This window comes from Hevea brasiliensis, chromosome 5 (assembly GCF_030052815.1).
Source record: "Hevea brasiliensis isolate MT/VB/25A 57/8 chromosome 5, ASM3005281v1, whole genome shotgun sequence".
NCBI classification, from domain to species: Eukaryota; Viridiplantae; Streptophyta; class Magnoliopsida; order Malpighiales; family Euphorbiaceae; genus Hevea; species Hevea brasiliensis.
In genome coordinates this window covers 91,788,258-91,814,980 of record NC_079497.1, presented here as the reverse complement: position 1 = coordinate 91,814,980, position 26,723 = coordinate 91,788,258, and the positions used below count along the sequence as shown (strand labels likewise).

At 33.8% G+C, this 26,723-nt stretch overlaps 2 protein-coding genes and 2 long non-coding RNA genes across 6 annotated transcripts in view; 3 read left to right on the top strand and 1 right to left on the bottom strand.

The window, feature by feature from the left end:
* Positions 1-16,895, top strand: part of LOC110658268 (microtubule-associated protein 70-1) — a 34,943-nt gene extending 18,048 nt beyond the window's left edge. For both annotated transcript variants that reach the window (XM_021815807.2, XM_058147230.1), the window contains 3 exons: positions 13-531; positions 632-807; positions 16,602-16,895. In XM_021815807.2, coding sequence (XP_021671499.2) covers positions 13-531; positions 632-807; positions 16,602-16,620 — 714 coding nt within the window. In that variant the 3' untranslated portion in view covers positions 16,621-16,895. The remainder of the gene's footprint in view (positions 1-12; positions 532-631; positions 808-16,601) is intronic.
* Positions 16,896-19,260: 2,365 nt separating this feature from the next.
* Positions 19,261-25,773, top strand: LOC131179939 (uncharacterized). Its single transcript, XR_009148935.1, has 2 exons — positions 19,261-19,472; positions 23,787-25,773. It is a non-coding gene; the product is annotated as an uncharacterized LOC131179939 (long non-coding RNA).
* LOC110658267 (uncharacterized) lies at positions 20,302-25,621 on the bottom strand. 2 transcript variants are annotated; one of them, XM_058147228.1, is made up of 8 exons: positions 24,612-25,621; positions 24,393-24,525; positions 23,800-24,015; positions 23,349-23,504; positions 22,907-23,159; positions 21,430-21,830; positions 20,958-21,074; positions 20,302-20,860 (listed from the first exon to the last, which is right to left on the bottom strand). In XM_058147228.1, the coding sequence occupies exons 1-8, from the start codon at positions 25,619-25,621 to the stop codon at positions 20,525-20,527; spliced, it is 2,622 nt and encodes an 873-aa protein (XP_058003211.1). In that variant the 3' UTR covers positions 20,302-20,524. The 2 variants fall into 2 exon arrangements, with proteins under 2 accessions (XP_058003211.1, XP_058003212.1); XM_058147229.1 differs by having other exon boundaries at positions 21,430-21,824.
* LOC131179940 (uncharacterized) lies at positions 20,337-21,173 on the top strand. The gene is made up of 2 exons (XR_009148936.1): positions 20,337-20,469; positions 20,549-21,173. It is a non-coding gene; the product is annotated as an uncharacterized LOC131179940 (long non-coding RNA).
* Positions 25,774-26,723: the final 950 nt, after the last annotated feature.

Below are 26,723 nucleotides of genomic sequence, written 5' to 3'. Positions count from 1 at the left end.
TTGATTGCTTAGGAAAAATATCAATTACGGTTCAAGGTTTTGGAGGAAAGGCTTAAAGCACCTAATGGTAATTCCCGTGCTACATCTGAAGGAAGAAATGTATGCAGTGGGCTTTCACGTCGTCAGTCTCTTGGTGGAGCTGAGAATTTTTCCAGATCATCTTCCAATGGCTATTTGTCAAGGAAAGCATCACATTTACAAGCTGGCTCTCTCCGTTCCAATAACACTGCCACATTATTAAGACATGCCAAGTCATCAAGATCATTTGATGGAGGTAATGAGCCTGTGGATGCAGTTAAGATTATTCCAGAAAATATGAGTAAAGAAAATGCTGTCAATCAGACCCAAAATAGTGAAACCATTGTCTGTGAGCAACATGCTAATGGGATGCCAATGGAAAAATCAAAATCCCAGCACGAGGATTATGTTTCAGGAATTTTGTATGATATGTTACAGAAAGAGGTGATAACTTTGAGAAAAGCTTGCCACGAAAAAGATCAAAGCCTCAAGGACAAGGATAATGCCATTGAGGTTAGAAAACATTCCCGTTTGTTTTATATCTGGCTGCAGCCCACCCCTTTACTCCTTTGTTAGTAATGGGCTTTGTTTTTTCAAATTTGGAATAAAACAGATGTTGGCAAAGAAGGTTGATACATTAAACAAAGCAATGGAGGTTGAGGCAAAAAAGATGCGAAGGGAAGTGGCTGCCATGGAAAAGGAAGTTGCTGCTATGCAGGTTAGCAAGGAGCATGATCACAGAACACGACGCAGCAGTGCTCCCAGAGCTGCTCAGTTACTTTCTGCAAGGTATTATTGCTTGCATTATTATTTTGGTCACAAATGGGAGTTGTGCCCCAAAACACAAAACCTTGCTGCACGTCTGAGATAAAGCGATTCCATTAACATCCCATAAGTTAATTGGTCTGCAGTCTAGGTTGGATTAGCTCTAATATATTGTTTTGATTTTTCCTTTAACTCTTTGTTTTCCTTTGGCTGCCTCTACACAAGGGGGAGGGGGAGAGAGAGAGAGAGAGAGAGAGAGAGAGAGGGAGAGAGAGGTGTCCTTAATCTAGAGGTTTTCATATAAAGCTGAATGCCAACATGATAACTAGAAAAACTAAACCGATAAATGTTTAGGGCATGCTTGATATCCATTTTGTTTTTGGTTTTGGTTTTTTTTGTCCAATTATTAAAGAAGAATAACACTCTTCTCTTTTATTTCAAGTTCTCCAACTATTACTGCTATGAAACTATAGGGTAGTAACAATTTACATATTATGGGCTGCTTCTATAGAGCTATGGTTTATTGGTCAGTGCTATGATGATCATTTAGCTAAGAATGCTAGTGATATTGTGGCTACTGATAGGGCAAGTTGGACTAAGATTGATGCACAATTGTGCAGTATTTTATGGTAATCTCTTAAAGCCAAGTTACTTCATTTCAATCATGTAAAACCTATTGCAAGGTCTGGAGCAAAACCAAGACATACACTAATGATGTGCAACGTATATATAAAGTTATCTCAAATATTGTCCTTTTATAGCAAAACTAGCAAGATATGGCAAGTTATTTAAGACAAGTAGAGACACTAAAAGATGTGCTCTTCTCTGATAGCATTACTACACAAGAACAACAATACAAATTCTATATGGTCTTGGCTCTGATTGGACTTCGATCTGATCTTGCTTCTATTAGGGATCAAATCTTGATAAGCTTTGTTATTCCCACACTGGAAGAAATTTCTATGCGACTATTGGGCATCTCTGTTAGTTCAAATGATACTAATGAAATTGAGAATTTTGTGTGTGCTGTATATAATGTAACTTAGTAGGGACAAGGAGGACAATGAAAAGGGGAAGGGATAAAGGTGATCCCACAATGGATAGTTGTTGGTCGTTGCATGATCGACTACCACACGATTATCAGACTGCTAATTCTGGACGACCTATGGTTGATAAGGTCTAGATTGGTGGAGATGGAATTCTTCCTTTACCTGATGCAAAGGATGGATTGTCCAGTTCTATTACCTTAATTAGAACATACTATGATGAGTACCTACAGTATTAAGCAACAAAACGACAATCCTCTTCCTCGGGCATTTCCCACTCTGTTAATTTCTTTGCTTGTTTGACATAGTCTTCACTGATCAGCCCATGGATACTAGATTCCAATGTTTTTGATCATATCTTAAGTAAAAAAAATCTTTTCTCCACCCTTGCTTCTCCTCATACTCCATCTAAAGTGACTTCAGCTAATGGTTTACAAACTGTGGTTAAAGGAATAGGGAAAGTACAACTTCTTCCTTCTGTTTCTTTAACCTCCGCCCTATTTGCCTTTGAATGCCCATATGATTTGATTTCCATTAGCAAATTAACCAATCATTTCAATTGTTCTGTGATTGTAACTGCTAATTCTGTTGCATTGGGGTCCGGGAAGATGATTGGCTCAGGACATGAGTAACAGGGATTGTATCATCTATCCAGTCCAAGTTAGTTAGTTGCCTTCACTTCCGCTGCTTCAATTGATCTCCTCCATTGTTGTTGTATAGGTCATTCGAGCCTCTCCAAACTTAAGAAAATAATACATAGTCTCTCTACATTATCTTCTTTTGAATGTGAGTCGTGTTAGCTTGGAAAACAATCTCGTGTGTCTATCCCTGAGCGAGTCAATAATAGGGCTACATCTATGTTTGAAACTATTCATTCAAACATATGGGGTCTAAGTCGTATTAGTTCTACTTTGGGTTTTCATTACTTTGTGACTTTTATTGATGATTATTCCATATGCACTTGGTTATTTATAGTGAAAAATCATTTTGATTAATTTTTTATCTTTCGAAATTTCTATGCTGAAATTCGTACTCAGTTTAATGTTTCAATTAAAGTGTTACAAAGTGACAATACAAAAGAATATTTCTCTCATTCTTTTAACCAATTTCTGTCTTCCCAGAGCATTACTTATCAGTCCTCGTGTACATACTCATTACAAAATGGAGTTGTCGAACCAAAATATCGGCACGTCATTGAAACAATTCGCACTTTACTCATACATCATAATGTTCCTCTTCGTTTTTGGAGGGATGCTGCTCTTACTGCTTGTTATTTGATTAATCGCATGCCTTCAACTTTGTATCATCAGACTTTTTATTTTCTCGTGTCCAGACCAAAATCCTCACCATCTCCCGCCTCGTGTGTTTGGCTGTACAAGCTTCATCCATAACCTTTCTCTTGGCAAAGACAAACTTCAACCTAAATAAGTTAATTGTATCTTTTTAGGTTATTCGCTTCAAAAGGGTTACAAATATTATGATCTAGCCACAAATAAACACTACATATCAACAGATGTAACCTTTTTTTGAAACGTCTCCATATTTCTCACCTAACATAACTAACCAACATTTTGTCATTGACTCCCTTCATATCCCAATTGTTCCTCTTTCACAGGTCACCTCACCTTCTCTTCGAGTCTAGTCATGTTGTCCTCATTGTTGGAAACCTGTAAATTAGCCAAGATTGTGTAATTTTCTAAATATAGTAGGAGATAATTAGGTGATTTATTGTTATTATTAGGATTTATTTTTTTCCGTTTTAGTCTTAGACTTTCTGCTTAAATAGAATCTTATATAACTCAATCAAATGTACAGAAATAGAACCATTTTCCCACAAAATCTCTGTTTCAACACTCATCCTTCTGTTAACCCAAATACTGTTTCTACAAATGATAAAAGTGTTCTTCCAAGTGACTCCTCTCCTGTTTCACCACCATCTCCTACACTGGTCATGCCTCCAATAGAAGTAGCCACTCCATCTATTGCCATTCGGAAAGATATTCGTTCCTCTCAAAACCCAATTTACAATTTCTTGAGTTATCACCGTTTATCTCCTTCATACTATTCTTTTGTTTCCGCTTTGTCTAATATCCCTATACCTAAGTTTGTCTGTGAAGCATTGTCTCTTCCAGGGTGCTGTGATGCTATGATCAAGGAGATGATTGCTCCCCATCAAAGTGGTATTTGGGAGTTGGTTCCGTTGCCAAAGGAAAATTTGTTGTTGGATGTTGCTGGGACTGCACAGTGAAATGGGCCTGAATGGCAAAATTGACCAGCTCAATTGGTTGCTAAAAGATACACCCTGATCTTCGTACTTAATTATGGTAATACAATTTCACTAATGGTCAAAATTGCATCAGTACATCTCCTAATCTCCTTAGCAACAATCAATCATTAGACTCTTCATCAGTTGGATATTAAAAATGTCTTCTTACGTGGAGAATTGGCTCAGGAAGTGTAATGGAGCAACCCCTAGGCTTTATTGCTTAGGAGGTGTCTGGCCTGGCTTGTCGTCTATGATGGTCATTATATGGTGTTATGAGTAAGGAGTAGAGCAGTTAGGGTGTTAGTCCAGTAGTTAAATAGGAAGATTCTATTGTACTAGTCTATTGTAATTACTCTCTTGTCAATTGTAATTGTAGAGAGCAGTTATAGGATCCAAAGAAGTATAAATAGGAACTTAATTGTAAAGAGGAGACTATCCAAGATCATTAATAATCAAAGATATCTCTCATCTCTGAAATATTCTCTTTTTCTTCTCATCTACTCTCCTCTTTTCTCATCTACTCTCCTCTTTTCTCATCTATTTCTATTCTTTTCTTATCTATTTCTGTCTCTCTCTCTCCCTATTCTTCTGTTTTAGTAAGTGTGCAGGCTGATATGTAACAAGTTGGTATCAGAGCTATTAGATTGGTGGGCAATTACTGAAAATTTTTTCATGGGAGTTGCATCTATAGCAGATTACTTTCCTCAAAATGCCAGGTTTCTTCTATTCTTCTCTTCTTCCTTCTAATTCTTCTTCTTCTCTGAAATTCCTTCCTTCTTTCCCTCTATTCTTCTTCTTCTGTTCTTACTTTTCTGATCTATCCTCTTCCTCTCTTGCTCTCCTTTCTTCCATTTCTCTTCCCTTTCCTCTATTCAGATTTCTTTTCTATTCTTCTTTCTTTCTTGAATTCTTGAATCAAATTTCTTTCTTCTGTCAATTTCTGGTTCTTTCTTCTGTTTCTTTTCTTTAATTTTTTCACTTCCTGCATTTCAAGAAACCTGTTTCTTGAAATTCTTGGAATTTCTAGAAACCTGTTTCTTCCTCTACCTTTTCCCTAATTTCTTCTCTTTATTCTTTCTTGAAATTCTTGAAATCCTTGTTTCTGCATCAACTTTTCTTCTCCAGTCCCTATAATTTTTCTTCTCTAAGAAATAAAATTTTCCAATATCCTACTCAACCTTTTACAAGATGATCATGGAAGACCATCATTGGGAACATAAATTACTTGATAGGATTATGGAAGTTGTTGAAAGAGGATTAAAAAGGCAGGAAGAATTGTTGTTACAAAAATTAGAGAAATATGAGAAGTCATTTCAAGAGAAAATTGACAAAGTGGTGGAAGCAATTCAAGTGGTAAAGGAGAATGTTGCAGTCTTTAATAATGATGATCCACCTCTTGAAAATTCAAGTGAAGAACAAGATGTCTGATGAAACTTCCAATAAGAAAGACAAGTGCATTGAGATGGAACAAGATTAGGATTTTGTTTTTGATTTGTCTAGTGCAAGAGAGGAATATGAGGAGAAGGATAAAGATGGTGATGATTGTAAACTAGAGTTGACAATGGGGAATGCAGAAGCTAAGCCTGAAATTCTTGCTGCACAAACTTTTGGGGATTTTCCTGAAAACAAGAAAGATAAAGGAGCTACAAACAATGTGGTTACTGAAAGCAAGTGGCAGAATTTTAGGAGCCAAGATGGTGAGTTCAGCTGTTGTAATCCTATAAGTCTCATAGAAGACGAATGGGAAATATCAAGAAGGGAAAGGAAGAAAGTTCAGCCATCAATTGGTATTATGATCTTCAAGGAACAAGCATGGAAAATTTGGAGAAGAAAAGAAAAAAAAAAAAATTCTTTGTTCATTAACTGTTCATACTATCACCCACAACTTTTAGCCAATTCTATGGGACATTTCAGCTAAAGCATATGATGGAAGTTGACATTTGGTATTCCAAAATTCAAGGAATTAACTGGCCAGCAAAAGAAACTATGTGGGATTTTCACATTCTGTCAGCTGATGAGAAGGCAGCTCTTAAAATTCATTTCAATTTCCAGCATTGTCTTCATTCTTGAGGACAAGAATGATGTCAAGTAGTGGGGAATGTTATGAGTAAGGAGTAGAGCAGTTAGGGTGTTAGTCCAGTAGTTAAATAGGAAGATTCTATTGTACTAGTCTATTGTAATTACTCTCCTGTCAATTGTAATTGTAGAGAGCAGTTATAGGATCCAAAGAACTATAAATAGGAACTTAATTGTAAAGAGGAGACTATCCAAGATCATTAATAATCAAAGATATCTCTCATCTCTGAAATATTCTCTCTCTTCTCATCTACTCTCTTCTCTTTTCTCATCTACTCTCTTCTTTTCTCATCTACTTCTAATCTTTTTTTTATCTATTTCTATCTCTCTCTCTCCCTATTCTTCTATTTTAGTAAGTGTACAAGCTGATATGTAACATATGGTTGGAAACAATCTCCAAGAGTGTGTTTGGATGGTTTAGTGCTTTGGTCCAATAGTTTGGAATGTTTCGGAGTGAAGTCAATCATTCAGTGTTCTTTTGTCATGATGAGCATGGTAAAAATATTTTTCTTCTAGTGTATATTGATGACATTATCATAACAAGTAATGACACTGATGGGATATCCCAGCTCAAACAACATTTTCTCGGCCACTTTAAACTAAAGATCTAGGGAGATTGAACTATGAGCATGGTAAAAATATTATTCTTTTAGTGTATGGTAATGTCATTGATGGGATATCCCAGCTCAAACAACATTTTTTTAGCCACTTTTAAACTAAAGATCTAGGGAGATTGAAGTATTTCCTGAGGATTGAGGTAGCTCAATCCAAAATGGACATTGCTATTTCTCAAAAGAGATGCTCTGGATAGAAGAGACAAGAATGTTAGATTGCAAATGTGTAAATAGTCCTATGGATTCAAATGTCAAACTTGTTTCTGGATAGGAGGAGCCATTGGATTTGGAGGATCTTGGTAGATATCGAAGATTGGTTGGAAGTTAAATTATCTTACAACAACACAACTAGACATTTCATTTGCTATGAGTGTTGTCAATCAATTTCTCTAGGCTTCATGTAATAGTAATTGGGATGCAATAATTCAAATTCTCAAATATATCAAAGGGGCTCTAGGACAAGGTTTGTTGTATGAGGACAAGAGCCACTCACAAATTGATACTCTGATGCAGATTGGGTAGGTTTTCCTGCAGATAGGTGATCTACTTCAGGATACTGTGTCTTGCTTGGTGCTAATTTAATATCCTGAAAAAGTAAGAAACAAGTAGTCGCTAGTTCAAGTGTAGAAGCAGAATATCGAGTCATGGCCTTAGGTATTTGTAAACTTATCTGGTTAAAACATCTTCTTCAAGAATTGAGATATAGAAAAGTTAAGCAAATGAAGTTAATATGTGACAATCAAGCGGCCTTTCATATCTCCTCTAATCTAGTTTTTCATGAAAGAACCAAACATATAGAGGTAGATTGTCACTTTATTAAACATGTAGAAAGAGATGATTCTCCTTGATTTCAATTAATCTGTACATGGTATATATATACAATTGATTCCTATAATTGTGTTCTACTAATTAGGAAGAAATCCTAAATAAGAAATCCTAAATACAGAATATACAGAGAAATAATATAGTGATTGACTTTCCATAACACTCCCCCTCAAGTTGGAGCATAGATGTTAATTATGCCCAACTTGTTACAAATGTAGTTAATCCTAACTTCATTCAGAGCTTTTGTGAAAATATCTCCTAACTGCTCTCCAGTTTTGATGTGTCCTGTTGAGATGATCTGTTGTTGAATCTTTTCACGAATAAAGTGAAAATCAATCTCAATATGTTTGGTCCGCTCATGAAACACCGGATTAGAAGCAATATGGAGAGCAGCTTGATTATCACACCACAATTTCGCAGGCAGGGAGATCTTAAAACCTGTCTCATCTGGTAATTGAAGTATCCACATTACCTCACATACTGATTGTGCCATGGCTCTGTATTCGGATTCAGCACTAGATCGAGAAACTACACTCTGCTTCTTGCTTCTCAAGACACCAAATTTCCTCAAATAAAAACGCAATATCCTGTAGTTGACCTCCTGTCAATCTTAGATCCAGCCCAGTCGGCATCTGAAAAACATTCAACATTCAAATGCTTATGATTACCATATAGCAAAACTCTTCCTTGAGCGCCCTTCAGATAATACAAGATTTGTTCCAAGGCTTCCCAATGAGCAACAGTTGGAGAAGACATAAACTGACTTACCACACTAACGGCATAAGCAATGTCAGGACGAGTGACTGTAAGGTAGTTCAATTTTCCTACCAATCTCCTGTATCTCTCTGGATCTTCAAACAACTCACCATCCTCTGCTAACAGTTGTAAAGTTGGAGTCATTAGTGCGCTACAAGGCTTAGCACCTAATTTTCCTGTCTCTGTCAATAGGTCGAGGACATATTTTCTTCGAGATAAGAAAATACCCTTCTTACTTCTCATAACTTCGATACCCAAGAAATACTTTAACAATCCCAAGTCTTTGGTCTGAAACTGGGTTTGGAGGAAGGTTTTAAGAGATGAAATACCTGCAGAGTCACTCCCAGTGATGACAATGTCATCTACATAGACTACCAGGAGAATTAGACCAGCCTCAGATTGTCTATAAAATACTGAGTGATCACACTTACTCTTTTGCATACCAAATTCCTGTACTGCTTCACTGAATCTCCCAAACCATGCCCTAGGACTTTGTTTCAAGCCATAAAGAGACTTCCGAAGCCTACAAACTTTACCCAACTCTCCCTGAGCAACAAACCCAAGTGGTTGCTCCATATACACCTCCTCCTGAAGATCACCATGAAGAAAAGCATTCTTGATATCCAATTGATGCAGGGGCCAATCATATGTAGCTGCTAAAGAGATAAACAAGTAAATAAAAGTAAGTTTAGCTACAGGAGAAAAAGTGTCAGAGTAATCAACCCCATATGTCTGAGCATATCCTTTTGCTACCAGGCGTGCTTTTAACTTAGCTATAGAACCATCAGGATTTACCTTTACTGTAAATACCCATTTGCAACTAATAGCTTTCTTACCACTGGGCAAAGGCAACAATTCCCATGTACCATTAGCATCTAAAGCCTTCATTTCCTCTTTCATAGCATCACACCAGCCAGGATGAGACAGTGCCTCACCAACAGTATTAGGGATAGGAACAGAGTCTAAAGAAGTAACAAAACACCGAGAACAAGAAGACAATTGATTATAAGAAACAAAAGAAGAGATAGGGTAAGTACATGAACGTTTACCTTTACGAAGAGCAATGGGTAAGTCTAGATCAGAATCATGATCAGTATGAGGTACAGGATCTCCCAACGAAGTAGCTGGTGGAGGATCTGAGTCAGGAATCTCTAATCTCCTGGAATAAACATGAACAATTGGAGGTCGAGTAGGTCTAGAGACAGAAGGAACAGGCTGTGGGTGAGGACTAGACATTGGTTGGACAGTATATATTAAGAGATCATCCTCCTCCCCCTGACTCTCATACACAGATGATTGAGGAAAAAATGGAGTAGGCTCAAAAAAAGTGACATTTGCAGAAACAAGATACAGATTAAGAGTACGAGAGAAACAACAGTACCCTTTTTATAGCCGTGAGTACCCAAGGAAGACACATTTGAGAGATTTTGGATCCAATTTAATAACTTGTGGACGAACATCACGCACAAAACAGGTACAACAAAAAATACGGGATTTAATAGGGATCAAAGATTTTGTAGGAAACAAAGCAGTATAAGGTATATCTCCATTAAGGACAGAAGATGGCATACGATTGATCAAAAAATATGCCGTAGAAACTGCATCCGCCCAAAAGTGTTTAGGAACTTTCATCTGAAAAAGAAGAGCACGAGTTACCTCAAGAAGATGTCGATTTTTTCTTTCGGCCACGCCATTTTGGATGGGGTATCCACACAGGAAGACTGATGAAGAATGCCATTTTGTCATATAAGACTGAAATTATGCTAAAAAGTATTCTTTGGCATTGTCACTTCTTAATATGCGCACAGAAATATTAAATTGAGTTTTGATTTCATTATAAAAGGCACAAAAGATAGAAAACAACTAAGAACGATTCTTCATTAAATATAACCAGGTAACACGAGAGTACTCATCAACAAAAGTAACAAAATAACGAAATCCAGTTTTAGAAGTAATAGAACAAGGACCCCAAACATCAGAATGAACTAACTCAAAAGGGGATGAAGCTCGTTTATTGACTCTAGACACAGAAGGCAAACAATGATGTTTTACAAACTGACACGACTCACATTCTAGTACTGATAAAGACTGAAATTGAGGACACAACTTCTTCATGGTAGAAAAAGAAGGATGACCCAATCTACAATGAGCTTCAAGAGGTGTTAAGGTACTGGAGCAAACAAGCGATCGCGGTACATGATTTTCCAGAATGTAGAGACCACCTGACTCGCGTCCTCTACCAATAATCTGTTTCGTCGTAAGATCCTGAAACAAACACTGGTCAGGAAAAAAGGAAACAGAATAATTTAAGATACGAGTAAGTTTACTAACAGAAAGTAGCTTAAAAGAGAATTTTGGTAGACACAAAACAGAAGACAAAGAAATTGACGAAGTCAGGTTCGCAGTTCCAAAACCCATGACACAAGAAGTAGAACCATCTGCTAAAGTAACAATAGAGAAAGTGAGATTAGACTGAAAAGCAGATAGATGACTAGAGTTACCTATCATGTGATCTGTCGCACCAGAATCAATAACCCATTTGGATGAGGAAGACACAAGGCATGTAGTGGATTTACCTGACTCAGCGATCACAGTGACAGGGGAACTGATAGGCTTTAGAGATGCCTGATACTGGGAAAATTGTGCAAAATCCTCTGCAGATACCAAAATAGTTTTTTCAGAGGAAGATACTGTAGAATTCTCTGTTATCATATTTGCCATATGTGATCGCTGATTTTTCCTCTGAAGTTGCGGACAATTATATTTTGTATGGCCAGGCTCATGGCAATAATAACAAATGACTCCTCTTGAGTCCTAATTAGAACTATTCTCTCCATTATGTTGATTAATTATGTTGCCTGTAAATCCTCCTCTACTTCCTCTTCTATTACCCTGTTGTTCATTTGGATTACGGCTAATAAGAGCATTACTGGCAGGCTGTGAAGATTGAGTACTCTCTGTACGAAGGACTGGAGAGAATATGAGATTTAGCAGTCTCATACTCAGAAGGAAGGCCTACAAGAAAACTCATAACAGCCAGTTGCTCCCGTTGGGCCTGCTGAACTTTCACATCAGGACTAAAAGGCAACAATACATTAAGTTCCTCATATACCTGTTTAAAATCCATAAAATAAGCCGTGAGAGACTTATCCTCTTTTTCAGCACTGTATAATGCCTTACAAACATCATAAATATGGGAGATATTCCCTTTATCAGAATACATAAAATCTAAGTAATCCATTAATTCCTTAACAAATTCACAGTGATTAATTAAACTAATTACCTCATTATGAATCGAGTTCCGAAGCTGCAAAAATAACCGGGCATCCTCCTTTAGTCAAGTTTGTCGTGTATCATCAGTGGGTGGATCTTTAGTAAGGTGATCATCCTTATTAATGCTACGCAAATAGACCCTAACAGTCTTACTCCATTCCAGGCAATTCGAACCATTAAGTTTGTGTTCTGTGATCTTAGTCATCACCGGAATCACATCAGAAATAACATTCTTATTATCTGCCATTTGTTGAGACAAAGAAAACTAATCAAAACGCTAATCCAAAGTGCTTATAGGAGCAAAATAACCCAAAATCACAAATCAAGCAAATACCGAAATAGGATCTGAGAGCCAAATCTCAGAAGTCCTTTAATGGTGTACTGGATCAGACAACAGCACACAGTGGTGGAATGAGGGGGTTGAGGCGACGCCGGCAATGTTGATCGGGGTCGAAGCAGTAGGTCGTGCCAAGGTCTCTCTGGAATGGGTAGTGAGAACAAATAGTCACCCTAGATTGATGACTTGCTCTGATACCATATAGAAAGAGATGATTCTCTTTGATTTCAATTAATCTGTACATGTGTATATATATACAATTGATTCCTATAATTGTGTTTTACTAATTAGGAAGAAATCCTAAATAGGAATACATAATACATAATATACAGTGAAATAATATAGTGATTGACTTTCCATAACAAAACAGAAGATTGAATTAGGATGCATTGCTACTAGTTTTGTCATTTCAAATACTCAATTAGTAGACATCCTTACTAAGTCCCTTCGAGGTGCTCGAATTGAATATATTTACAACCAGCTTGGAGCATATGACTTATACGCTCCAGCTTGAGGGGGAGTGTTGAGATACTGTATTGATTAGTTCCTACTTAGTTGTTGTATTTTAGGATATAGTTATAGATTATAATCAGCTGTAATTATGTATTTAGGAAATTATAATCATTGTAATTTTAGTTATATTCCTATTTTGTGTTCTTTGAAGTGTGTAAAAGCATACCAAGCTTGATAGAATTAATCAAGCTTTTCCATAATAAATGTTTTTCTTCTCTCTTTTTTACTGATAGGAATCACGTTGAAATGCTCATGGATCACCCATCGCTGATCTAGTGAAAAACTCAACCAAATCTGGTGAGGTTAGCATTGTTTGGAAGCTTTAGGGACAATTAGTTGAGCATCGCTGTCTATTGGGGGATCCAATGCACGGAATGTCAAAATTGTCGTCTGAAACTCATAGTTCTCCTTGTCGTGATTCCATTGCTAGTTTGAAAATCCCTTGTAGTGAGAGAGAGAATGGGGGTGGGGGGGTGGGGGGCGGCTACGAGGGGGAAGGGGGACTTGTGTGGTTTTCGAGTCTAGGAAGGGAGGTTGGGTTATGGGAAAGAATAATGCAAAGGGGGTTGGGTCATGAGCATTGTTAATAAAGGCATGCCTTAGGCTCCAGGCTCACCAAGCTCCAGTCATAGTGCCTCTACAGGCGAAAGGCGAGCGATATGCATCAGGCCCTTGCCTTATGCGCTTAGGCGTTTCAGGCGCAAGGCTAAAAAGGTGCGCATTTTTTATTTTCACATTAAACGAGCACTTTCATTGATAAAAAATACTACCACTCAATTTGAAATTTGTCGATTTAGAAGTTTTCGAAATTAGTATCGTTGGTGATAACTAGTCACCAAAATCTCATCAAACTAATACACTCAGAATCACGAGCCTCTCATATTTTCATTTTCAACATTAACATATTATCTTTTTCCAAAAAAAAAAAAAAAGTTGCATCTACATCTATTTCATAATCTATGCCAATCTAACGTGAGAACTAAATAATACTCCTTTAGTTCTTAAAGACGAAGGAGATGATGAAGATATTGATTTTGAAGATAAGTATTAAGAGGATGAAGGTGTAGAAGAAAAATAAGATTATGATGATACTTTTGATGGAGATTGAAGTGTAGTTATTTTATAATTGCTTTGATTATGAAACATTAAAAGACTATTCAAGTTTTAATATATTAGTACTTGAATGCTTATTAGTTATTATTATTTTTAGTTTTATATTATTTGAAATTTGATGGAATACTTAAATTTATTTTATTTTGAAATTTTTTTTTGCACCTCATCTCTCTCAGGCGCGCTCTTTTGTCTTGCACCTAGGCTCCAAGACCCTTGGTGTCTTAGCACGCCTTGAGCCTTTAATAACTATGGTCATGAGAGTAGAGGGTGAGGGGAGGTTGGGCAAGGGGCAAAGAGAGAGAGAGAAATTAAAATTAATTTTTAAATTTTTAATGAATAGAATAATTTTTTTTAAATCTTAATTATGACCAATTTGTTTAGTTAGATAATTTTCATTCAATTTCAGGAATTTGGCCTAAAATGCCAAAATTAAAAATTTTGATTAGAATGCAAATTTCTGCAAATATTTGGATTTTGGTGTAAATAGGCCTTCTACTTTTGTGTTGTAAAACATAATAATGTTTGTTGTAACTAGAGGTATAAACAAGTCGAGTCAAACTAAGCTAAGCTTTGACTTGTTCAAGCTCTGCTTGTAAGTATTGAATCAGGCTTGAGCTCTAGTTCGATTCGAGCTTTAACATTAAAGCTCAAGCTTGGCTCATTTTAAAATATGTTAAATTCAAGTTAAATTCGACTTCGGTTCGTTTTAATTTTGTTTATTATATTAACAATCCCAGCTCAAGCTCAGTTCGAGTCAAGCTCGATAAGTTTATTAAAACGAACTCAAATGCGAGCTTGATAAGCTCTTGAGCTTGAGTTTAATAAGTTCGAATTCAATTCGATAAGCTCGAGCTCGAGCTCGAGCTCGACTTTTGTAGTACCTTTTGAAACTCTCAATTATTTTTACAATACATTATTAGATGAGTCCATAGTCATTAATAATACAAATTAATAAGAAGAAAAATAGTTTACAACATATTGCAACTAATTTTAAAATAACACAAATTACAACAATAATATAATTCAAATAAAATTAATTAGTTCAATAAAATAATAAATCAATTATAGGATAGTTCTTGCATAAGGCTTGAAATTTGAAGTGAGGAAACAAGTCAGCTTTTTGCATCCATGCAAACTTTAAGATTTGCCACAACAAAATATCAATATTAGCAATATCAAAATGTAATATCATAGCAAAATTAGCAAAATAAAAATTTAAATCGAGAAGAGAATATATATATATATATATATATATATATATATATATATATATAGAGAGAGAGAGAGAGAGAGAGAGAGAGAGAGAGAGAGAGAGAGAGAGAGAGAGAGAGAGAGAGAGATTAGTTAGTGTTAATAGAAATAAATAGGGGGAGGGGAGATTGCACAGGGACGCGAGAGAGAAAGTAATAATGTGATTATATAGATTAGTGTTAAATTTGAAGTTTAATATTTTGAATTTTAAAATTTGGAGAGAAATAGGAAGAGAGGGGAAGAGAGATGAGTTTCTGTTTTAAGTCATACAGCCACAACCAAAACTACGTTGTTAAGTTTTCATTTATTTAGTAATTTAATATGGATAAAATAGTTCAAAATAATTTTTATTTATTTATTATATAATATTCTAAATTTATTTCTTACATAAAAATTATATTTAAATTACAAATAATTATATTTTATAAATGCACTTTTTATTTTGATTATATCATAAATTTATATAATAATATAATATTTAATAATATATTATTTTATATTTAAAGCATTTATTTATTTTTCTAATTTTATTTTTTCATATACAAATTAACTTTATTTTTTTTCCAAAAAATAATTAAGTACAAATAATTATATTTTATATATTGATTATATTATAATTTTAAATAATATATTATTTTTACAATAATCATAAATAAAATAAATATATTTGCTAAACAAACAAAATACAATTACTAATATGAATGTTTTTGTAAATAAGTCACCTAACGAGTCTGTCCACAAGCTAGCTCATTAGCCTGTTCAACGAGCCAGATAGTGAGCTAGTTAACGAGTCGAGCTCGAACTCGGCTCATTTATTAAACATGCTAAAATTCGAGCTCGAGCTTGGCTTGTTTCCGATACGAGCTGAACCGAGACAAGCTTTTATCAAGCCAAACCTTGAACAACTTGCAAGCGGCTTGGTTCATTTATGCCCCTAGTTGTAACACAAGAAAACCGTAATCCTAGTTTTCCTGGGTTCATCAAACTTGCTTTCCAAAAAAATAAAAATTGAAAATTAGACAACAAAAACAGAACAAAAATAATACCAAAAATCCCTTAGGCTGCAATGGTTGATGTGGGTTTTGGGCTACTATTTTTCCCTAGCAAGCATTGATTTGGTTTTTTGAATTCAGAGCATGGATAATTGAATTTGTTATATAAAAAAATGAAGTAGAAAATTATGTGTTTATATTATTTGATTTTAGGTTTGTACTGCATTTGCCAGTGGTATAAGTTATGAATGATACATGTGTTTGGCTTATTAGAAGCAGCATTTGAGATGCTATATTGGCTGATGAAATATTGTAATTTGTTTGGTTAAAGTGAATCAAAGAAATGAAGATAATTTTGAATGTTTCAAAGTATCATTACACTAGACTAGTCTAATCAAGCAATACTTTAATCAAATAACAGTAAATGTATTTAGTTATTTTCAATCTCCCTTTTAGCAAAAAACATTATGAACAGCCATTTATGAAGGTGGTAAAACTGGTTAGCCAATATGGTTGTGTTGAACAATTCGCATTTGTTTAGCTTTGGACGATGAACTAACCTGTTAGTGCCCATATTAGGTCAAGTGAAGGTGAATTGCTGAAATCATTTTTGTGCTAAATATTCTGGATTCTGATGTTGATACGCTCACCCCTGACTTTGTTTCATAGTCTCGTAGAGCACTGGGAATTGAAGTTATATGGGATAGTTATGCAATCATTTGTTACGTATAACTAATCCATTTTACTATATTTCAGGTATGCAAGAAATTCATAGGCAACTGATGTAAATGCAAAAATGAGCAGACAAAAGCATGTTTGATTATTTAATTTTGAAGCCAACAAGTTTGTGGTTTGTCATATTTATACTCTTCCTGTCTTCTGCCGCTTCAATTGTCTCCACCAATAGAGCCTATTTGTAAAGCACTGACTCTAGCTTTCCAAGAGAATTAATCAATCATATGGTGTAAATGTTTTGTATCAAAATTATTAAAATTAAGAATCATTATGATCAAGTGTGCCACGAAACTAATATACAAGGTTTGTCATGAATTCTTCTTTTTGATGGTATAGAGGAAACTCCGGAAGAATCGAATGTATAGAGTTGTATGGTACGTTCTATGAAACTCTTCAGGTTTTATCCTTTCGTAAGTTTATTTTTTCAGTCAATAGACCTTCAATTCATCAACATGGAATTGTAAAGAACGAAAATGCTTGACGCGAGCGATGAATCTGGACCATTGAAAAGGCCTAATAATAAAAAATAAAAAATTCGGACTTTTTTTTTTTTAATTCTGACAATTTTATCTTGATTTGAAATTTTCATTTTAAATTAAGCTGTTCAAGATTAGAAATTGTTTTTTATAAAATACAAATAAATAATTATATAAAAATAAGAAAATTGTTTTTAAACTCAACCAATTCACTAGAAAGCTTATTTTGAAGTGTAATATATCAATAACAAAAGTAGAGAGAGTAACTTAGTGATTAGACTTATGAAGTAGAAGTGTTAAATGGACTGAGCGGAGTTAAGTTTCGAAAGGTTTAGGGCTCTAACTTGTTAAAACTTTTTTCGAGTTTGAAGTTGAGTTATTTTCTAGGTCGTGTACTAATAAACCTAATCTTAATTTGTTCTACTTTTATTAAGTAAAGCCTCCAGTAACTTACGAGTATCTTGCTCCACTTTACAACTCTACTAGATTTTAGATTTGAAATTATTTAATTATGATTAAATTTAAAATCATAAATTTAAAAGTAAATAATTTTAATTAAAGGAGTCTGCTCGTGAATTTATTTACGAGAATTTATTTACGAGTCAACTCGTAAATCTATTAAAAAAGTCAGCTTGCGAAGTTTAACGAACCAAATATCAATGAGCTTGAATTTAGTTTATTTATCAAAAGAATCGAATTAAATTAAGCTTTTAATAATTTAAATCTTTAATAACTCATGAATAGTTTAATTCATTTGCATCATATTATAAAGAGAATATATCTTTTTAAAATTTATGCAAATAAACACATGCAATTATCAATGTATTAATACATTTATGAAATAATTTATTAATTTAATTTAATTATTTTTTTTATTGGTCCATGCATTGCATGAATTTGATTTTTTTTTAATTTTAATTTATTTTGAAAATTATACTAATAATTGTGTGAGTTTGAAACAATGTGAAAGACGTAATTTTAATTGTTTCATTTTATGGTTTTTAACAGTCTAGATAGATTTATGAAGAAGAGATTAAAAGCTATATAAATCATTTTTATTAAAATTTAATGTTGTGTTATTGAAGAAAAATAGAAAAAAAAGGCTTTATGAATTTTCACTAAAACAATAAACTATGTTAAATGAAATTAAAAATATTAAAAAATAAATCTTAAATTGATTTTCAATTATAATATGTTCAAATCAGCTATTAGATAAGGCAGTAAAAATTGACACAATAATTACAAAGTTTCGATGGTCCTACTTCTTAAGTAGGTAAGAGTTGGCATTACTATGATTAAATGGAAACGCTTTTTATTAATTAAATTAATTTTTTTACATTAATTTAATTATAAAACCTAAATATTAATTATTAATTATTATTTTGAGGGTGATAGTGTTGAAAGTTACTGGATGGGAATGAGAAGTTGTTGGGCTATCAATTAATGGGAAGTTAACACGGGAAATAATTCAGCTAATCAATCCAAAAAATCAATCAATCAATCGAGTCAATAAAGCAATCACCAACAATAGTTTTCAATTTGATTTTAAATTGCAAAATTTTGAGTTGCTTTGTTTGAAGTTCATTGACTTTTTTCAAATAAATTATTTGCAAAAGAAAAAAATTAATTGAATTTTTGTAAAATTATATTTATTTTTATTTTTTTAAAAATTAAAAAAAATAAATTCTTTCATTTTAAATATGAAAATTGATAAAAAGAATTTAATTGAATTAAATTTTTATAAAATTTTAATTTTTAAATAAGAGAATAAAAAAATAATTAAATAAATTATACATTTATATATAAAAAAACATAAAAACCTTTTTATAAAAAAATTATAAGCTGAATTCAAACAAAAATTTTGATATTTTAATTTAATTTAATTAATGACAACAATCAATTCGAGTTAATTTATGATTCAATTTTGATTTTTCTACTTCCAAAAGATTTCTACAAAATTGAAATAGTGAATAAATTATAATATATATTCAATATATTTAAAAATAATATACCATATTTTTAAAAAAAATTTTCATAAACCATGAAATCGATAATGCATAGGTATCGCGTATGCTAAAATGATTCCAGTAAACATAATAATGAAAAGATTGTGGGGGAAATATACAATTAAATCAAAATATGAGGGGCTCTTTGTGAAACAATGACGTATAAGGGCCATCACAGAATAGACTAGTATTATTCGCGCGCAAGAGAGAATATCCAAAGCAAGTGTCCGAATCCAACAAACAAAATCCGTTGTAGCTTTTCAGCTTTGGAAATTGAACTTTTCAAGATTGCAAATGAATTTCGTTAGGCAACCACTTGGTCTCTGGTTTCTGCCTTCTCTCTACGAGATTCAAATCCACCAAGAACAGCCCCATCCATCATTCTGCAATGTAAACATTTCTTTTTTAAGGTCAGTTGTGGCTTCTCTTTCCTGCTTCTGTTAGTTTTCAACTGACTAGGACTTTGTTTGATAAATAGTCTGAAAGAGGATTTTCGTCGGTCGGAATTAAGGCATATGACCATCATCTTTTTACATAAACTGGCTTTATTTGAATTGGCTCCTTTTCTTCGAATATGAAAGCTTTGTTTCACTTGGCTTTGCCTTCAGCCAACTGGTTAAGCCATGGTATGTGGAGCCGGGCATGGTTATTGATATGTTCCTGTGTTATTATTCCTGCAGTGTTTAAAGCATTCATCACATTTCAACATTGGGTTCTGGTTAATTCTTTTCTTTTTTCTTTGGGTAGTGTTTGTCTAGTTGGGGGAATGCCAGCATTATATATTGGGAGAATTTAGGGAAATTAGTTTTCTTTGAATAAGAAAATTGAGAAAATAGAATTTTGCCTGATACTAAATTACTGCTGATACATAGAATTAATCAACTAAAAAAATACGCTGCAATCAAAATCATTTTTTGAGCAGAATCCTTTTCTGCAATAGCACTCTGGAAAGATTATTCGAAGAGGTTATTCGTTTGATTTTATTCTCAAGATGCTGCCCAAAATTCGCTTTTCCTAGCAAATTTAGCCAGTCAACTGGGAAATCCACTTTTGGGCACCATACATATAAAGGAACTTGTTTGAGTCACTTCGAATAGATAAGATCGCGGTGGTTAGATTGAGGCAGTAACTAGGAAAGAAAGCACATTGTAAAGCACCTCTGAGTTTTATATCTGGAAAGGAGATTCTGGCGGTACTTAGTTGAGTACATGGCGACTTACAAAAGACTTGTAAATTCAATTTTGATAAAGGAATGTTAGACAGATCCTGATTAATTGAAGTTGACAAAAGAACAGTTAACAAAACATATGTTCGAAAGTTGAACAGATGTTGACTAAAGGATGTACAAAGTACAGTTACCAAAATGCAGAAGCAAACTTTCAAAGAATGAAGGATGATCATTTGTTAGTAAGTAGTTCAATTCCATTTAGGTTAATTGTAGCCCTCTTTGATGACTAATTTATCAAAGGATGCCAAAATTTCTCAGGTTTTCTAGAAATGTTTCTCCCACAGAAGTGCCATCCTTAATGAATACAGCAGGATAACCAAGTGGAGCTTCTACCCAGGCTTCAGAACCTTGTTCCGTGAATAGCTTTCCTGACCAGATATGTTTCCAGGGATAAGTTTCACCCTCTGGAAAATAGGCCTTGACATTTTGCTTGCCCTTGTCTAGAACAGGCACCACTAGTATTTCAGTACCAATTAAGAATTGCTGGTAACTCAAGTTGTGCACATGCCTATCATTTGGATAGTGGAGAAAAAGGTGGCGGCAAATGGGGAGGCCTTTCTGGGATGCTTCCTGTTTTCAAAGAACAAGGAATGAGAGATTTGTTAGATTCTCCATTCAAGTTAACTGAATTGAAGTGAAAATTAGACAAATTAATCTCACATATTACCTTCACTAGTTGGCTTCTGTAGAAATACCAAGCTTTATACATTTTAGCACAGCGTGCAAAAAGTGATAAAGTTCTCTGATTCGAGTAGAATTGGCTGTTGCAAGTTGGCTTGTTTCCCTGCTTGGTGAATATAATTGGAATGAGCAAACTGTAAGATCATATAAATCATTGTCCTCTAGTGAAGCAATAATAATAGTTTGATATACAGAAATGCAAGACATATCCTATTATTATTTTTAAAAATTTTCTTTTTCTAATTCAATTCGGTAAATGTATTTATTGCTAAGTAGACATTTGTAAATATTAAGGCTTTGGTAGCATCACGGAATCATCATATTACAGAGAAAAACAAATTGTAGGAATTTATGTTACTGGAGACATATAGTGATTAAAACAATAGATGTTCCACTTATTGTCAACTTGATGATTATGATGCGTGTTTTATGAATCACAGATGAGTGTTTGAACTTACTTCATGTGTCCGGAAAACAGTGGTGAAAGCATTTAGTTCCATCCATCGAATGAGCAACTCTTCACTTCTGTTATACTTGATAAAAGGCAAGTTTACTGCACAGTAGCCTCCAATATCACTGTGATTGAAAGCATATCCAGAAAGTCCACTGCTCAGTAGGCCAACAACAGCACTTTTTATCCCATCATTAGCCTGCCAACTAACCATTTGGTCTCCTTCCCAAAATAGCATCCCCCATTTGGGACTATCCCTGAAACCGGCTCTCATGAAGAAGACCAAAGCCTCTTCTGGGTCCTCTCTCTCCTTACCCACACGGTTTGCTTTCCATTCTTCCACAAACTCTCGGTTTATTTGGGCCCATAGCTCTGGGTATCTGTTATGGGCAGAGATTGGATCTTCACCTGAAATAGTCAGTCCAAATTTATCGATAATTCTACGTAAAATTATTGCATATAGTCCTAGGCACTCACACAGACACATACATGCACAGGAGGTAGAGTGACATTTGAGGAAATAAAAAAAAAATGCTGTATAGGTTTTATTTTCTCATGTGTAAATATTTCTTGGCAGTAAAAGGAAAGCAATATGAATTTTAGGACTATTGTCGCTAACAAAGAAATTTTACTAAATTTTTTTTTCGGAAAAATCTTGTACCTTTTCTGCCTTTTGACACAAACAGGCTTGACATGATAAACCAACAATTTGTGAACAGTGTGTGGAAGGAGATATGTGAGATGGATTATCAATTTAATATGCAAAAATTACCACAGATGTAAAATGAACTATATAGCAGATGATTGAAACTCTTGTTAAGAACGTAGATCTAAGTATTTAGAAATCTGTAATACTTGATCCTACTCGATGAAACGATTAGAACTAATTCAATAATTCATTAAAACGTTGATTTAAGCTTAGGGTACTAATGCAGTATGGGAACAGAATTCCATTTAGTAATTTTAATTATTAAAGAACTAGGAAATTTAAAGAATTGTTATTGTTTAAGAATTATATCAATTTTTTATTTAGGAAATTATTCTTATCATTTAGGAAGTTTATTATTATTAGGTCAACTGTTTTCTAATTTATCTTATATTCCTAATTAGATATGAATTAGGTTCCTGATCCTAATTTGATCAGGGTTGTAAGCTCTTTATAAATAGAGCTAATTTTTTAATATTTAGTAGCTTTTGACTATGATTATTATTGAGATTAATAAAATTTTTGAGAATTAGTTCTCTTTTCCTTAAGGATTAGTTCCTCGTTCCTCTTTGTTCTTTGCTATTTGTTCTACATCAGGAACTGATGGTGACAAACCTTTCATTTTGCATTCTGATCATATGGTTATTTGGATAGAAACAGGATGCATGCGAAGAGGTTGCTAGTTTACTAATTCATCAATACACGTTATATTAGCTCCTACATAACTAAATAGGATATAATGACTCTTATCAAGAAATAATTAGGAATTTTTTTTTACCTGAATAAAGGTTGGCATCTACAGGCAGACCTTCGCCAAAATCAGCCATCCACCCTCTGACGCCATCATCAGCCATTTCCTGTAAAACCTGCTTGAACCAACTTGCAGTATCTGGGTGTGTCAAATCCAACATTCCCACATTAAAAGCTGTGTTTGGAACCATATATGGTTTTCCATGTTTGTCTTTCACTAAGATGTCCAACTTTTTGGCCTCCTCAAAATGATTTCTCCTTCTGTTTGGTTTCTCATCCGCCTGTGAAAGCAAATGAGAGCTTCAAAGAAAAAGAAATGCCACTGTATAAAGATGTTTTTTTTTTGCCCCCCTCTTTCTATAAGCAATGATGGTATCCTTCATTCCTACTATTGTGATATTGTGCACACAAACTGATGATGGAAGTGTTTACAACGGTGGTAACATATGTGCTTGGGAAAAGAATGGTACCGGAGCTAGACAAGGGTTGCAATATGTCATCACTTTAATATGCTGAGCACCAAGATCTTGAACTAGTTGCTTCCATCCCTTATACCTTGTTGTATCCACTTCCCAGTTCCACCACAATTGTGATCCAATCAAAGTCTCCCTCTGTCCTACCCAATCCTACACAAGAATTGCTTTAATGATACACTGATATGCTGAGTATTGAACTAAACACGCGATGAAGGTTAGAGCTTTAAATTTTTTACATGTTAAAACTATCTCAAACTGGTTGTCAATTAAACCAGTTAATGTAGTTCAACCAACCAAAGTTTATCCTAAACTAGTAACAGATGTAAATGGGAAGAAGTTTCGTAAATTTATAAAAGAACTCAAAGCAAAGATTTATGGATTTGAAGATAAGATTATTTGGATTTCGATGAGCTTCAATTTGCATTTGAACAGGTACAGGGAGTACCTGCAACCAAAATGCAGAGATGGGAACCTTATAGGCCTGCAGTTCATCCCAAATGCGCCGTACGACATCTGTTCCACCCTGCATTCCGACAACAGCTCCAGATATAATCCACTTAGGAAGCTCAGGAGGCCTCCCAATAGTTTCTGTGAAGTGTTCAATAAGCTCAGCAGGTGAGTTGCCATGCAATATTCTTCCTAGAGCTGAATTGCTGTGTATCTGCAAGCTCCATTATACAGAAAACAGGAAAGTGCAAGTTTAAAATTGAATGAGCTTCCATTTATTTTTAGCTTACAGAATATTTTGTACTCCTTTCAATTGTCTAGGTAATATATATAACCAAGGACCAATCCTAGTTTCTTTAAAATTTATTGTGTATATTCTGAAGGTGGCGTAAATAATTCATTTTATTAGACCAAGTTTATCTAGATAGAAAAATATACATATTTCTCAGCAATATGATTCGACATACCCAATTTGTTTTGTCTCATCTTTGAAATTCTTTTTATAGCCATCATCATTGCTTTTCTAAATTACATCTGGTCTAAAAGATACTCAAATTCTGATATAATGTGCAGTGGTTCTCAAAGCAATACCTGTATTTGAACTCTATCATGTCTCGTTAAATCAAAAACAGAGTAATCATATCCATCAAGATAAAGAGACCTCATCTCGGATGTCATGTAGAATGGTGAAGGAGCATAAGTTGTACTCCAATTACCGCCAGCTCTGCAAAATAAAAAATAAAAAGAAAAAAATACTGTTCAGATTCCTATAGCTAAACCTACAAGAGTAATAGTTAGAAGAAAATCTACCTGTAGCTAACCAAGTTGATTGCAAAAGTAATAGGTTGATCTCCTCTTCCAATCCCCTGTTCTTGAACAAAAATGGGTACCCTTTTCCCTTTGAAGTCCATGTGGGAAAACTGCTCTCCAAAACCATAGAACCTCTCATTGGCTTCACTTGAATAGCTAAGGCAGATTCTGTTGAACTGTGTAAACTCTGGAACCTTGGTTTCTATTTCCTCCGATGAAGAAACTGCAACAAACCCTCTAGGCCTTGTAAAGAATCTACACCATCCAAGCTTTCGTTTTCGAATCCTTCGTAGCTTCAACCTTAACCTCTGGTATTTTCCTAAACGAGTTGGTGAAGCTCTTCGTGGGAATTCAAAGTTGGGTTCTCCAACTCTCACTTGAAAACCAATCTGGTTAAGGTTCTTCTGATCAAAGAGAACCCAATAACTTGCGTAAGTGGGTGGGCCCGTTGTGTCAAAATCTATATGCTTGTAAATGCTAGATTCTGGAAGTCTCTTCTTTCTTTTGCTGAATAACTTGCCTGTTATTAACAAAACAGGAAATTGGGTATCTTTCAAATCTTTTCTCTGGTCAAAACTTGAACACCGAGATGAAGAATCAAGATCACTAGCCTCCTCTAAATGGTTACCATCCAACTTATTGATCACTCTTATATCTTCAATCGTTTGGTGGTCACAAACCACAAGAACGTTCCCATCTTTTATAGCAAAGGATCCCCTGCTTTCTTCAATCTCTGTCTCAGCCAAAGCTGCAGAGACAAAAGCTTGTCCAGGAATGGTGGACCAGAGGGCTCTTGTTGGTTGAGACTGGTGAGAAATTGAGAGATACCCACCATTTCTAGAGCTCCAAAGAAGCTGGAAATCTCTCCCAACTGGGAAGATTTGGTGTGAAGGCAGTGTTCGGGAATTGGCAAAAAGGCTTCCTTGAATGAAGGGAAGAGACCTTGGCGTTGATGGGAAGGGGTTGTTTAGGTGCCTGTGGTGCTTTTGGGTGATCTTGAGGGTTGCCATGTTGGCGTTAATAGAACTTGTTAGTTTATTATAATTTATTTATAGATTTAGAAACGCGTCATTTTTTCAGATTTTGTGACTTTTTTTGTTGGAAAATTCTTATATTTCTTTGCTTAAAATCGTAATGTAATTAGTACGTAGCATTTATTGCACTTTATCCTTTTTCTTTTACTCTAAATTTCTTAAATACATTTTATTTTATTTTTTAATTAATTAATTAATTATTTTTTAAATAAATAAATAAATAAATAAAATTCAGACAAACTTTTTTTTTTCCCCTAGTAATATATCACGCAATCATCTCAGAAATACAAATTGGTAGAGAAGAAGTGTTATGGGTTGACTGATGACCTTTGAATTGCCTTAAATTGGCCGTCAAAAACGACGCTGGAAGTTGACCGTCGATATATTATCTCACATTCCATGAGGCCATTTTTACTTTCGCTTTATTTGTTTTCCGGTTATCTATATTTCCAATTAAAGAAAAATATTAATAATGAAATGTTTCTTCTTCTTCTTCTTTTTTTTTTATTTTTTATTTTTTTATAAAATTAACACGTTAATGATGATTCAAAAACTTAAATTATACTATTTAAACAATATTTAATTAAAAAAATATTTGTATAAACTTGATATATTCTAATTCAAAATATAAAATTATAAGATTTATATATTTAATATATTTAATAAATGAGTTACTTTTTATATATATATATATATATATATATATATATATATATATATATATATATATATATCTCGAATATATGATAAATTAAATTTAAGTAAAAAAAATTTATTTAACTAATTAATTCTTTTGCGACGAGATCAATCACGTCTTACAATTAACTCCATTATACATATTTTGTACTGAAATTTAAGTTTTTAATGAAATTTCATATTTTTATAAAAAGCAAAATTTTAAAAAAATGGATCACTTAAATGTTAAAAAAAAATTTAATTTAATAAGTTGATTATTAGTTATTTAATAATTTTTATATAATTAACTCTAATTAAGTCTAACATTTTTTTTATAGCTTTGAAAACAATTCTAATATAATTAAACTAAAACTCATTAATTATTAATTATTTAATATTAATA